Source organism: Fusarium graminearum, chromosome 4 (assembly GCF_000240135.3).
Source record: "Fusarium graminearum PH-1 chromosome 4, whole genome shotgun sequence".
In the NCBI taxonomy this organism is placed as follows: Eukaryota; Fungi; Ascomycota; class Sordariomycetes; order Hypocreales; family Nectriaceae; genus Fusarium; species Fusarium graminearum.
This window is the reverse complement of record NC_026477.1, coordinates 2,674,300-2,686,662: the sequence shown is the minus strand read 5'-3', so window position 1 is coordinate 2,686,662 and position 12,363 is coordinate 2,674,300. Positions and strand designations below refer to the sequence as shown.

Below are 12,363 nucleotides of genomic sequence, written 5' to 3'. Positions count from 1 at the left end.
TAGTTATAGTTGAGGGAGGGAGGGGACAGAAGGGGGGGGGTACACACGAAGACGTTGTTGATGAATGAGAGCGAGGTGTGGCAATTTCAGAGCTGGCGGTACTTTGATGGGACGACGACGCCATGGACGTGGAGAAAGAAAGATGGGGTGATGTGAAAGGGAAGAAGGATGAATAGGAAGACTTTGGGATCGAGGGTCGAGGGCGGCGATTATTAGTAGTCGCCGTGAGAACAGTGGCAGCGGCTGGGGTCAAAGTAGACGATGTCCTGGTCACGGAGCGTAAGGGGCCACTAGCGAGGAAAAGTCGGTTTAAGACGTTTTGGGCGGAACCGGGTCCCGAAGGCGAGGCCACCGTCATGTTCGAGAGCGTTTGGCTCAGGCCCATGTTTGGGTAATGAGTGAGAAAGTCTCGAAGAGATACCGGAGTATGGGGGAGGAAGAGCAGGGGTAAGCTCCGGGACGGGGGTGAACGTTGTTGGGTGTAGGGCAGACAAGTAGACGTATGTAGACAGGAACAGGGCAGGGTAAGAATGCTTGTTCTGAATTAAGGAATTCTTGTGAAAGCAAATTGCTGCGGCCGACGCTTATCTTGGATGTGATGTGAGATGTGTAGAGCGGACAGAAGTTTGTGAGTGCGCGTGACTATAATTGCAGCTTGCCGTGACCTCTCAGGAAAGTGAATATCGACTGCAGCAAGATGGTCAATTCGTTGCGAAACCAAAAAGAGTTGGAGGTTGAGGAGAATCGTAAACCCAAAACCAAGACCAAAACGACCAAGACGGAGCAAGACGGATGGCAACGCGGACAAAAAGCGGTTTCACTGTGTCTTTTTTTCTCCAGAAATACGCCCTTGTCACCTTTTTTTCTTGAGAGTGGACTGTCAAGTTAGCACGTAATTCGGTAAGTTACCCTCTAACTAGGGCGCCAACGAAAAGTCTACGGCGCGACCGAGTAACGGTAGCAGATCCTTGCAGCTTTTGACTCGGCCAGGAGGGGACGGGGTAACGTTTGGAATACGGGAAGTGTGGTTGATGAGAAGGAAGAATAAGGGCGTGAGCATGGATAGGATTTGTTATGTTATGTTATGTTATGGATGTATGACGCGTAGTTCTCATTATCATTATCTCATCTCTTTTCTTCTGTATCTCATATCGTGTTGAACACGAGCTGAAGCAAAGCAAAGCAAAGTATTGAGGTCAACGGATTCCATTGACACCTGCACTTGCATTTGCCAGAATGGATGGGGAAACCGCATGGGGGAATTTTCTTCTTGGGCATTGGGGCTGAAAGGTGAGTAGAGAAAGAGAGGGTGGGCCTAAATCTATGGGGCATGACTAGCCTGGAGCTGGAGCTGGGCAGGGATCTCGCGTGGAACGTAGGAAGGAAGGGGAAAGGAATATTCATGTATCGGGGAGCAGGGATGCAAAGTTGTTGAATAATTGACGTTAACCGGTACGTACCTTATACCTTGTCTTCCTGACGGGACGGAGATCAAACGGGACACCAGACTAGACCCTGGCTGCGGAAGGGAAGCTGCAGGTTGGGCTTCTGTCTTCTTTCCTCAAGAGGCAGGACTCTAAAACTCGCCAAATGCTGGGGAGCTTGGCAGCTGTTTCGGTATTAGAAGAGAGTTCCGGATATGTCTGACCATGAATGGATTATGGATTATTCAAACCTTGTTCTCCCTCTTTTGTTACCTTGATCTGTATGTATGAGTCACTTGAGTATCTTTCAATAGACAGAACTGTTCCTCGCTGCAGGTTCTTGTGTGGAGAGTCTTTATGCGCGAACTGATAAATGGGGCAGGCAAACAAGTGCTGCTTCTTCGCGATGTCCTGTTCAAAATTGATCAGTGATATGGCCACTTTGCATTGTTCGGTCGAAAGAAATGGTCAATGCATCAAGGCAACTCGGCGAATTGGTTCAGTAAGCCAATTGCCCGTGTATCAGGTTGTGGCATAACATAGGCTGTCTTGGCTTACCGCGGTGAGGCTCAGTCAGTGATATCGGTGTAAATGGCTTGACGATGACCTGAATCGGGTGATGGTGGGGGTCACGTCACGTTGTCGAGTATCAATTAACGCTGAGGGGCGAAATGTATGAGATTGATGAGGAAGCTGATACCAATTACTCCTTTGACAGGACTGGCAGATGAGGTAAAGTAAGGTGATGTGAGGTCAGATCAGGCAAGTTGATTCTGTCATACGCAACTGCCCTTTAACTAGTAATGATCTATCACAGCCCTAAACCAGTTGATTCGAGTCACTCTATCTACTACGCTACAAACCAGTGCCTATCATCGGACGCATCTTTCTGTAGAACATCAATTGCCGCCGGTATTGATGCCGACGACTGCCGTCCACAGTCACAAAACACTGAGAAAACAACGTTGAAGCATACTCACGAGGTCGGAAAACATAGGTACAGCAGAAGAGACATGGCGCCGACTACGGGGGCTAGTCCAAAGTGGATCATGATCGTGGCCCTTGTTCGGTCAAGCTCAAGCACAAGCAATCAATAATCCCTGGCCTAGCTAGAGAGAACACGCAATCGCAATGAAAGAGCAATGTCAGACATGATTGACGAGATGAGATTCAACGGGGGAGGATCCTTTAAGACCTGGAAAAACAGGAGACTGGGAAAGGATCGATGCCGACTGGACAGGGCATCCTCAGTGGATAAACGGATGAAAGTCGATCAAGCTTCAGGAGATTAAAGAGGTCAAAGCAGAGCAAAAGTCCAGCATTTATCCGTGACGTTTTTGTCTCTCTTCTTGTCTTGCAACCCAGTCTGTTACGACCCGATATTGATGTTGGGTTGAGTTGGGTTGTGCTCTTCGGAACAAGGTCTCGGTTCGCAATCATCAAACGGCCCCGGTGAGTGATCCACCAGACACCCGATGCTGTCCACTTTGGAGGCCCCTCTTGAGGAACTCCTCCGGTTGAGGTTGAGCCCGGCTTACGGGGCACGAACAGACGCTACTCTTTATTAGTGAAGTCGTAATTGGATCTTCTTTGTCAATGTAAACGGGTCTTTGAGACTGGGTTTTCCTTTTTTTCCTTGTGAGAGATCTGAGTTGCCCATGGCATGATTACTAAAAACACCGTATTACAACTATCCACAGTTGGTTTGTTTAAGAAAAGACCCTTACGCGTCTTGTAAGCAAACAGACAAGGTCGGATCTTGCTACGTTATTTACAGTAATTGAGTTGTTGCTACCTATCTACCACATGCTGTTTCTACATCAATATCTGCAGCTGAAATACCCGATCAACTCCGGTGACGGAGCTTGACAGACTACATAAGAATAGGAATCGCATCAGCGCTTAAACTACATCCAAAGCGGACGCCCATTATTCCAAGTCAAGTTAGATGCATAGATGCTGTTCGTTTTGTTTTCGTTCCTTGTGCACTAAAATCTGCGGAGTCTCGTGGGGCCAGGTACCATCTGCAGCTCGGCAAATATCACAACTAACAACGGAAACAAAATCCCACGATAGTTTGTGTGTATAGGTCAGGACCTCATGGTTCTTGGATATCGCTTGCTCATTATTTCATACTATGTAAATAATTAAAGAACCGATCAAAAGGAAAATCATACCACCTGCCAACGGCCCGACCCTTTAAGGCCGAGAAAGGGGTCAATTGTCATGCAACAAGCGGACAGACAAGCCCACGACGATTCGGGGTGATGTTGTCCCTTTTTTTTGCTAGGTCCGGGGTTTTTACAAAAGATGTTCGATAGACGCTGTCCACCGTGACCTAACCTTCGTAAGTTTCGTACCGTGAATAGGATAAACAGCATTGGGTTCATCGGCGGTTGAACGTGACAGTAAAGGAAAAGCAAATGGTTGGATAAAAGTTAGTTGGAGAGACTCCACTTTGGCTGCCGTTATAATTGCTTTTGATGAGATTGGATCGATTTTCCATCATGTTGCGTCTCACCCATGGCATCGATACGGTGAGCTGTATTATCGTCTTTGCGTTACGCTTGGGCTGGTCGTACCCAAGATACGGTCAGGAAGACTGCAGCCGCCACGCTCAGGAACATGGTCAAAACTATCTTACAGAGGTCGCTCACTCGCAGTATTGGGGTCTGTTTGCTGACATGAATGTTGATATCATGTTATTATACACCGACTCTTGAAAACAAAATGAGTGTAAGACGGTGTGTGCTTATTAAATAAATGAGGTACCACCGTTTTCCCCCAACGTTGATACAGTTCGTTTTACTAGGTTTAGTAGGTTAGGTGTAAGACAGGCAAGACAATGCAAAGTGCTATTACGTATCAGGTACATATTCTGCAACCTTGATGCTTTATTGGCATCAGTCACTTTTGGTGATAGTGCGTCTCTAATTGGGCAAAAAGTCATGCGTATCCGTATCTCTCTGTCTCTGTCTCTCACACACGCATCCTTTCCAGTTGTTGATTCCATTCTGATACATGATACAAACTTCGGACGAGGATCAATCACATCAGCAAAAAAGCCTCGGGGTTTCATTTTGGTCTTCTCTCGGACCATGCAGCGTAGTAGGTACTTTTGGTATTACTCCGCCTCCCTTGTTCAGACGAAAACGAAACCTCTGATTTGCAATTACGATTTCAACTCATCAACAAGTTGACATGTATCAGAATGAGAGTAAGAAAAAACGCCATTCCGACATTGCCCGAGTGGATGCCCCTACTAGCCCATGGAAGATGGCTCCTACTCCCGCGGGTCGCTCTTGCATCGCTCAACACCCCTGGCCTCAAGCCGGCTTCCCGAATGGTGTGGTCCACTGAGCTCTCCCCAGGCTGCAGGAAGGAGCTCGTGGAGCTAATTCCATGCATTTATCAGAGTTTCTGTGGGGTACCTATTGAATAAAGAAGGAACCCAGCGGGGAGGCAAGAACTAGCAGGGGCCAAGGCCCCCATGGGTCAGGCTCGGGTACGCCTAACCTCTAGAGGTTCAAGGTCTCTGGCGTCTCACCACGGAATCTACAGGAAGGTGAACTCCACTTGGATTGGTTTGATTTTTTTCTTCTTCATCTTCACCTTTACCTGAGTTCCACCCCGGTCCCTTGGCTAATTGATGGGTTGATTCAAGGGGTTTTCTCTGCGAATGCATTGGTAATCAGTCTGTTTTTTTCTTCCTCTGTTCTTTGTTCGACAGGCAAATGATCTCTCTCTTTTACTATGGAGAACGTTGCTCACAATATCTTCTTTCACCGTAACTTGAGTCATTCACGAGGCAAACCAAAAAAAGAAAAGAAAAAAGGTCGGTTTCCTTCAAATCTTTACCTTGAATCGTCTAATGTAGCCCGCCTATTGGATGTCATGCCGTCACCCCGCATTTTGTCCATCATTCGGGACGGACGACCTTGTTGACTTGGCTTGTCCTGACTTGGCCCTGTCTAGATCGGGTGCGACAACGCCAATGCCAACGTAAAACATCAACAAAATTTTATGTTACTGAACTGAAACTCAATCACCTCCTCAGCACAATAATACGCTGACGACACTCTCACATGCCCTCATGAACTCAAGCCACAAAACATGATACTCAAGTCATCCGGACGAGTTTCGGTTTTCGCGTGATACCGTAATGTGTTACTGGTCTCGGAATCTACAACAACTCATGTTACCCTGTAGACTTTGGCACTCATGCACATGTGCACCCTCTTGATATTGAATTCAGTGCGGAGAACTCTCCGCAACACCGAAAAATCATCTTGATGCTCTGACAAGGGCGTTGTTCCAGGGTATATGTCGGTGTCGCGGTGTGTGCACCGCTAGTTGATAGATGACGAGGTGGTCTGCTAGCTGAGCTTCGAAAACTGCAAGGAGAGGTTAGTTTACCCGAAGACATAATCAGGTCATTTCTCAATAGCTTGTGACTTGTTCTGGAAAGCTTCAGTAGTACACACTCTCGACTCAACAATAATGTTCAGTATAAGCCCTAACAACCCGAGATATCAACGAGATGAGCAAGTGGCTGGATCTGAGTCTGGGGGCAGCTCGGCTTAGGAATCCGACAGATAATCTTTCTGTTGGGAATCCAACACCTGCTGATCTTGACTTGATAATCCAAGAGATAATGCAATCTAATCAAGAACCGCATCACAGCAGACGGGATCATGTGTTGTGACTTGCATGTACGGCTTGCCCCGGTCCATCCAGGTTGCCATTTCACTAAACAACATTTACATATGCCTTGACAATATTTAGTCCTCGCATAATACCTACCTTACGAGTCACGTAGATATCGTATATGCCTATGCCTGCAGCATAGTCTGATATGTATCCAGCTAGACTGGGTAGCTTCAGCTGTTCACCACACACACCTCAAGCTCCTCGAAATTGACATAGACAACCTCTACAGCTCGCCATGTTCCGCTCCTCCGACCTTCTTCAAGTACACTCCCCGAGCTCTTGAAGCACGAGCTAGTTACCCCGCCTCACGTGTATTTAACTTTCAGGAACACATTTGAAGGCAATTATTTCTGCAATAAGTAATTGACGTCAAAAAAAATATGCATCCCCACAACCATCTCTTCTCTTAGAGGAGACCTCTTTCAACATACAACCAAGAATTCACAATTTATCTCAGAGTGCACCCCCCCTAGTGAAGTCCATGTTTCACTCAAACCCCCAGATAATAAAAGAGAGGCGTGTGTTTTCCAAATACATATCTACTTTTAGGTAACTCAAGGTAGCTTATGACTACTACCTACCCCATGTCCACACCACGGACAGGTACCGAGGGTGCGGCTCCGTACTAGCCATGTCGACTCCATCCATATTCCTTACCACACCACTACTCTATTGTGACACCCAAATTCTTCAAGGTCTGGGGAAATTCTCCTGGCCTCGCTCCTTGCCGTTCGTCCTAGCTCCTACCCACATGTCTGGAGATCAGTCCCTCCGTTTCCCCAGATTCAGATTCGGTACTCGAGCCAAACTTTGTCCCTGGCGCCACGTTATGACTCTTTTAACCTTGCCATATACCTTCCAACTTGCAATTACACGGGCTTTCCATGTTCGCAACCGCATGTGCACAAATAGCTAAAGCCTCAAAGGAGTCATAACTTGCCGATACCGGTCATCAGTCATTTCATACATCGTGCTTCAGCTGCTTGCATGTGGTTCAACATCCTCGGTAATGTATATACTGGATCATGCAGCATCTCATTTCCTCATGGGCTGTCAATAGAATAATATGTGATTCTTTCAATATTTCATGTAGCAATTGCAGAAATAGCCTATGCTATAACTGTAACTATTAAATAAATGAATGCTGCTGCGTTTCAGTTATCATTCCCCTATGCCAATCAATGCCCGTTGACCTCTTTTTGCTCCCAAACTCCAGCTATTACAAACATCTCCAATAGAGCTGTGAATGAAATCAATGCATTTATGCCCTTCCTCTACCCCTGTCCTCTTCTCCCGCTCATGACACTTTTTTTCCCTTGCAAGTCCACTCATTTGGTGTTTTCCTTGCCCGCCTCGGTCACCTTCCGTGACGCCGTCTCGATCTTGTTCATAGCGTTATCATCCTGGAGGCTCCACCAGTGCCGTAGACCCTTGGCATGTGCGATCTCTTCTGGGGTAGTTTCCACCGGTGGACCCTTGACTTGGCCGAGAACTTGTTCATCGTTCGGCTTGGACACGGCCCATGACGATGAATCTTCTGATCGAATGCCGAAGTCACGGCCCTTCATTGACACCACCTTAAACCGCCGGAGGAGGATAATGTCCCCACTCTCAACGTCCGGCAGCGAGGCTAAGTGGGGCCGGAATATATGGGCTACACGGACTTGAGTCGGTGCCGTGGACGGATCGGTCAAGGTCAAAGTGAGCATGAAATCCCGAGGGCCATTTTTTGGTCGGTGTGGCTGCGGTGGTGTTTGTGTTACCACTGCAAGGACGTCCACCATTTTGTTAATATTCCCTGTGAGTTTCTTGAGCGACAGGAAGTCAGGCAAGTCTGTTCTCAAGTTTTTAACTAGTCGCAGCTTCAGAGACTTGACATCCTCTTCGCCATCCTCAGGCACAGTTGCGAAGGACCCTGCGATTGATGGTGATATCAGTGAAGCAAATGATGCATCAGGTGACTCTTCTTGTAGCTGAAAACTTCGTGACACCGAGCGAGTCTCACGCCTAGGTGTTTCGCGCTTCAGATCTGGCGTCTTGTGACGTCGTGTCTGCCGGGCTGAAGGGCTTGACCCTTTCGCGAGCAATAGGCTCGGATCATCATGGTCAGCCGTCATGGACCGCAGCACTCGTTGGGACCCGGTCGGGCTGTTATCCAGACTGGCAATGCTTTCATCATCCGCCGCCTTTCTCTTACGTTTATTCTTTGTCTCTGCTTGCTCTAAACCACCCGCCAACTGAATGCTGGGATCATCGTGGGTCTTGCTGCGAGTTTTGCTGCTTGGTCCGGCTGGGGCTGGGGCTGGGCTACTGTGCTTGCTACCACTGTCCGTGGGCCCCGTTGCTGGCGTAGCTGCTATCAGCGCCATACTGGGGTCCCCTCGATCGTTGTCATCAGATGCTCTGCTTGGCTTATAGCGTCGGGGCCGTAATGATTTGCCAACAGCACTCTCGGGCACCGACTCAGATTGTGAAGCAGCTCGTTCATGCGTCTCATCGACCTGCTCAGTCGGAGCAGACAGTTCAGTTTGTGAGGCAGCGGGAGAAAATGCGATAGACTCCTTCGGAAGGTGGATATCCTGTTTGACTGGAGAATGCTGCAGTATCTCAGCCATTATCTGATCTTCTGGGTTTGCATCCTCTTCGTCGGCCTGATTGTCGTATGTGACAGTTTGTAGTGTGTCAGACATCTCAACTTCTATCACTTGGGTTTCGCCAGGAGTGGGAAGAAGTTGGTCGTGCTCATGGACCGAGATAGTGATGTTGTCTTCTTGTAAGGTTTGCGCTTGAGGGATTTGAGTTGGCGGAGGCGAAATTTGACCGTCCTTTGCAGGGTGTCCTACAGCATCTTCTGCTACGGCTGCATCGGTGGTTGGTTTTCCCAAGACATCTTCGGACGGCGCGTCCTGCATCACGGCATCATGAAATTCTTGTGCTTCACCAGCTTCCGCATCGCTTTCGCCAGATGAATCCTCGGCTGACTCGATGTTTGACGGCTCTGCATTGTTTTTCGAGGTCTTTTGCGGTAGTGTGAGAGATTCTTCCTGAGCCGCTGTGACCTGAAGACTTGTCGATGTGTCTTCTTGAGCATCCGTGATCGTGGTTTGTACCTCCTCGCTGACAACAACACTGTTCTCAGTGACCTCGACGTTGTCAGTCTCATTTGGCTTGGCAGCATCTTCTTGGGGTGCGTCAAGTAGTGCGTCAACGTCCATCGCTTCGCCAGCTTCCTCAACCACTGCAGGCGATGTCTCATCAGGCGAGTCCATCCTTGTAGTGTCTTCAGGGGCAATGGCCCCATCATCGGGTTTATCAGATACCTCCGTGAGTGTGGATGCGTCCATCTCGACATCATATGATGCTGCAGAAGGCTCTTGGTTTTCAGCCGACTCCTGAATATGCGATGGGCCCTCGCCGTCTTTGATTTCCTCGGATGCCATGGGTACCTCAGCAGCTTCATCTTGGTCCGGACTCGAATCCTTCGGAGCAGGAAATGTAGGAACTGATGTTTTCTCCATCTGAGCAGTTTCTTCCGCAATGTGTTTCGTCTCGGTATCCTCACCCGTCTCCTCTGTGGTCAGCGTTGATGGCTCCTCTGCGGGTTTGGGCGGAGATTGAGCTTGTTCGACCATTTCCTCATCTGCCTCGAGATCTTCAGCTTCCCCCCTTTCCTCAGGCACTGGTGAGAACTTCTTCTCTTCTACATTCTCTGGGTTCGCTTTTGCCTCATCTTCATCTTCAGAGCGAGAATCATGCTCTTCAGACTCGTGCTCTACCTCTTCCCTGAGCTCTTCCTTGGAATCTTCCTTGAGTGTTGCTTCTGGCTCTTCCTGGGGCGCTGGTTCATCCTCGTCTTCGGAATCTGACAGCAGGTCGATAAAAACAGGCTCTCGGGCAATAGGGGCAGCAGGAGGGTGAGTTTGTGCTTCTTCTTCTTCTTCATTTTCTTCATCATCCGTGTAGTCTTCCTCATCTGAATAGTATTCACCTTCTGCGTCATCTTCGGACCCTTCATAGCTTTGTCTATCACCCTCGAACCGTTCCTCGTACATTTCTTCTTCGTACTCGTCAGAGACGTCATCGGGATAACCTTCTTGGTTCGCAACATCTTGATCAACATCCAAATCATCTTCCTCGGGGTTCATGATTTGGGCTCCGGGGTCATCATCGTTCGCATCTCGTTCCTCTTCAGACGTTTCAATGTCATCGTCGTCATCGTGTGCGCGCGAGTATTTTCTGAGATCATAGTCGTCTCCGGGCTCATCGCCTCCATCGCGGTGATATTCGGCTTCACTTGCTGGATCCTCGAGTTTCGATTCGGGCGATGCATCTGCTGTAACGTCCATCCCTGTGTTTTCCCTTGAAGGAGATACTTGGCGATCTTCGCTTGAATCCCTCGAGTCTTGCCTTAATGGCGATGAGCTTATGATCTCCACCGGATTCTCAGCATCGCTACTAGCGTTCGCAGAACCTGATCCAGGAAGTTCAGCAGCCCAAGGGTTCTGAGAGTGCGCAGTGGTCGTGAAAGCCGAGTCAAGGACTGGTTCAGTAGAGAAAGGATTTTGGTGAGCTGCGACGGGTTGCGACCCATGAGCAGTGAACCCTATCAGAGTGTCCACAGGATTAGACGGGGTCGGGTCAGCGTCCAAGAGCTCGGCCGGGTAGTCATCCACTCCTGTGGCACGACTGGGCGATCCCGGAACATCATCCTGCGCAGGAAAGAATGCTGAAGCTTGAGGGAAGAGCACAGTTTGTGGCGTGAAACTAAAAGCCATGTCTGTATCCATGGGGGCTGGTTGTTCGGTGAGTAGGTTTTGATGCGATTCAGGAGGCATGCCATGCGGCGTTGTTGAGTCGTCCTCAAAATGTAGGGGTTGATCCATGACTGGGTTGTCTGCCCCGAATGGCTTTGTTCGAGCGAACGGCGTTGGAGTCATCTGTGTAAAACCGAAGCTTGGTCTTGACTCGGCGTATACCTGGACACTGGCCATGGGAGTAAAGTCGACATCTGCGGTTTGGGAGCCTTGATCAACCATTGCCGGTCTGGACGGCGTATCCATATGGGTGTCCTCAATGTCGCCATTTGATTGCGATTTTCCATTCGTTTGTGGCTCTTCTTCCTCTGACTCCTCGAGGACATCGTCGGGCTCGGGGCTAGGAGATTGGCTTGTATATCTCCAAGCATTTCCAGGCATACTAAATCGGGAGCGCTTCTTCGACTTGGTCTTCTTGGTAATGTCCTCGTCGAATATGTCCAAGCCTCCTTCAAATAAAGATCCATAGGATACACGTGCTCGTTTGAGAAAAGCGGGCGAAGCATACTCGAAGGGATCGAGGGTCGATGAGGCGTTTCGTTTCGCAGGCAGTGTGGGCTCCGGAGATGGTGTGGCAGGTTCCTCGAGTATGGTGTCGATGTCAATTGGGTCGGTACTCTCTACTTGGCCATCGGCGGTGGTTTCTGGGTCCGCAGCCGGGACATCGATATCTAACAGAGTCTCTTGTTCCGTATTCGGTCGACGAATACCAATGACGAGGCGATTGGTGAATTCCAGCTGCCATGCTAGAGTGCTTCCTGCAACCTGTGTCTGTGTCTCATTCTTCTCCCACTGAACGCCTTTTAGGCTCACACGAATCTCATCTCCTGCGCCTAGCGATGCATCTGAGATGGCCTTTGCGGCTGCACCATGGAATCGTACGCGCACTTGTCCATTTTCGCGTCGGAGTCGAAAGTCACGCTCAGCCAGGAGGAATGCGATCGATTTGGTTACGATACTAAAAGGCCATGTAATGGTTATCGTCCCGTGTACAACTCGGTTCTCTTGATCGGAAGCGTCCGGGTTAAGTCCAGCGATAGGTATAGACTGGCCCTGGTCGAGTAGGGAAGTCGGTGGCTGAGAGTGGTTCATGGTGATTTTGTCGCAATAATAGTCGCGTCGGCGGGGATGCGCGAAGAGTTGGAAGCCCAGAAGATCTAGGCTGATTTATTTGTACATGTGTGATCCCAAGCCTTCGTAGGTAATCTTGCGGGGCCTTTGGGAATTATTGCATCGCTTAATTGTACAGTTGGCCGTGATTGCGTTGCTGACCTGGCTTGCGTACCTTTGTAAGAAGCAAATGTTGAAATGACATGCATGCAAGCTCCCGAGCAAGCAAGCAGCTCCTAGCTGTGCTGGCTGTGGGTTAGTGCAGATCTAGCCTGAAGAAGAAGGCGGTGAGACAGCCACTGTAC

The 12,363-nt window shown here is 49.1% G+C and overlaps 3 protein-coding genes across 3 annotated transcripts; 1 reads left to right on the top strand and 2 right to left on the bottom strand.

The window, feature by feature from the left end:
* Positions 1-1,888: 1,888 nt before the first annotated feature.
* FGSG_13088 (uncharacterized protein) lies at positions 1,889-2,521 on the top strand (the record flags this gene model as incomplete). Its single annotated transcript, XM_011328612.1, has 2 exons — positions 1,889-1,926; positions 2,242-2,521. The coding sequence occupies 2 exons, from the start codon at positions 1,889-1,891 to the stop codon at positions 2,519-2,521; spliced, it is 318 nt and encodes a 105-aa protein (XP_011326914.1).
* A 4,816-nt stretch (positions 2,522-7,337) lies between these two features.
* On the bottom strand, positions 7,338-7,943 carry FGSG_13087 (uncharacterized protein). The gene has a single exon (XM_011328611.1). The coding sequence runs from the start codon at positions 7,700-7,702 to the stop codon at positions 7,463-7,465; it is 240 nt and encodes a 79-aa protein (XP_011326913.1). The 5' UTR covers positions 7,703-7,943; the 3' UTR covers positions 7,338-7,462.
* A 214-nt stretch (positions 7,944-8,157) lies between these two features.
* On the bottom strand, positions 8,158-10,279 carry FGSG_13086 (uncharacterized protein; the record flags this gene model as incomplete). The annotated part of the gene is made up of 2 exons (XM_011328610.1): positions 8,158-8,225; positions 8,332-10,279. The coding sequence occupies 2 exons, from the start codon at positions 10,277-10,279 to the stop codon at positions 8,158-8,160; spliced, it is 2,016 nt and encodes a 671-aa protein (XP_011326912.1).
* Between the last annotated feature and the right edge of the window lie 2,084 nt (positions 10,280-12,363).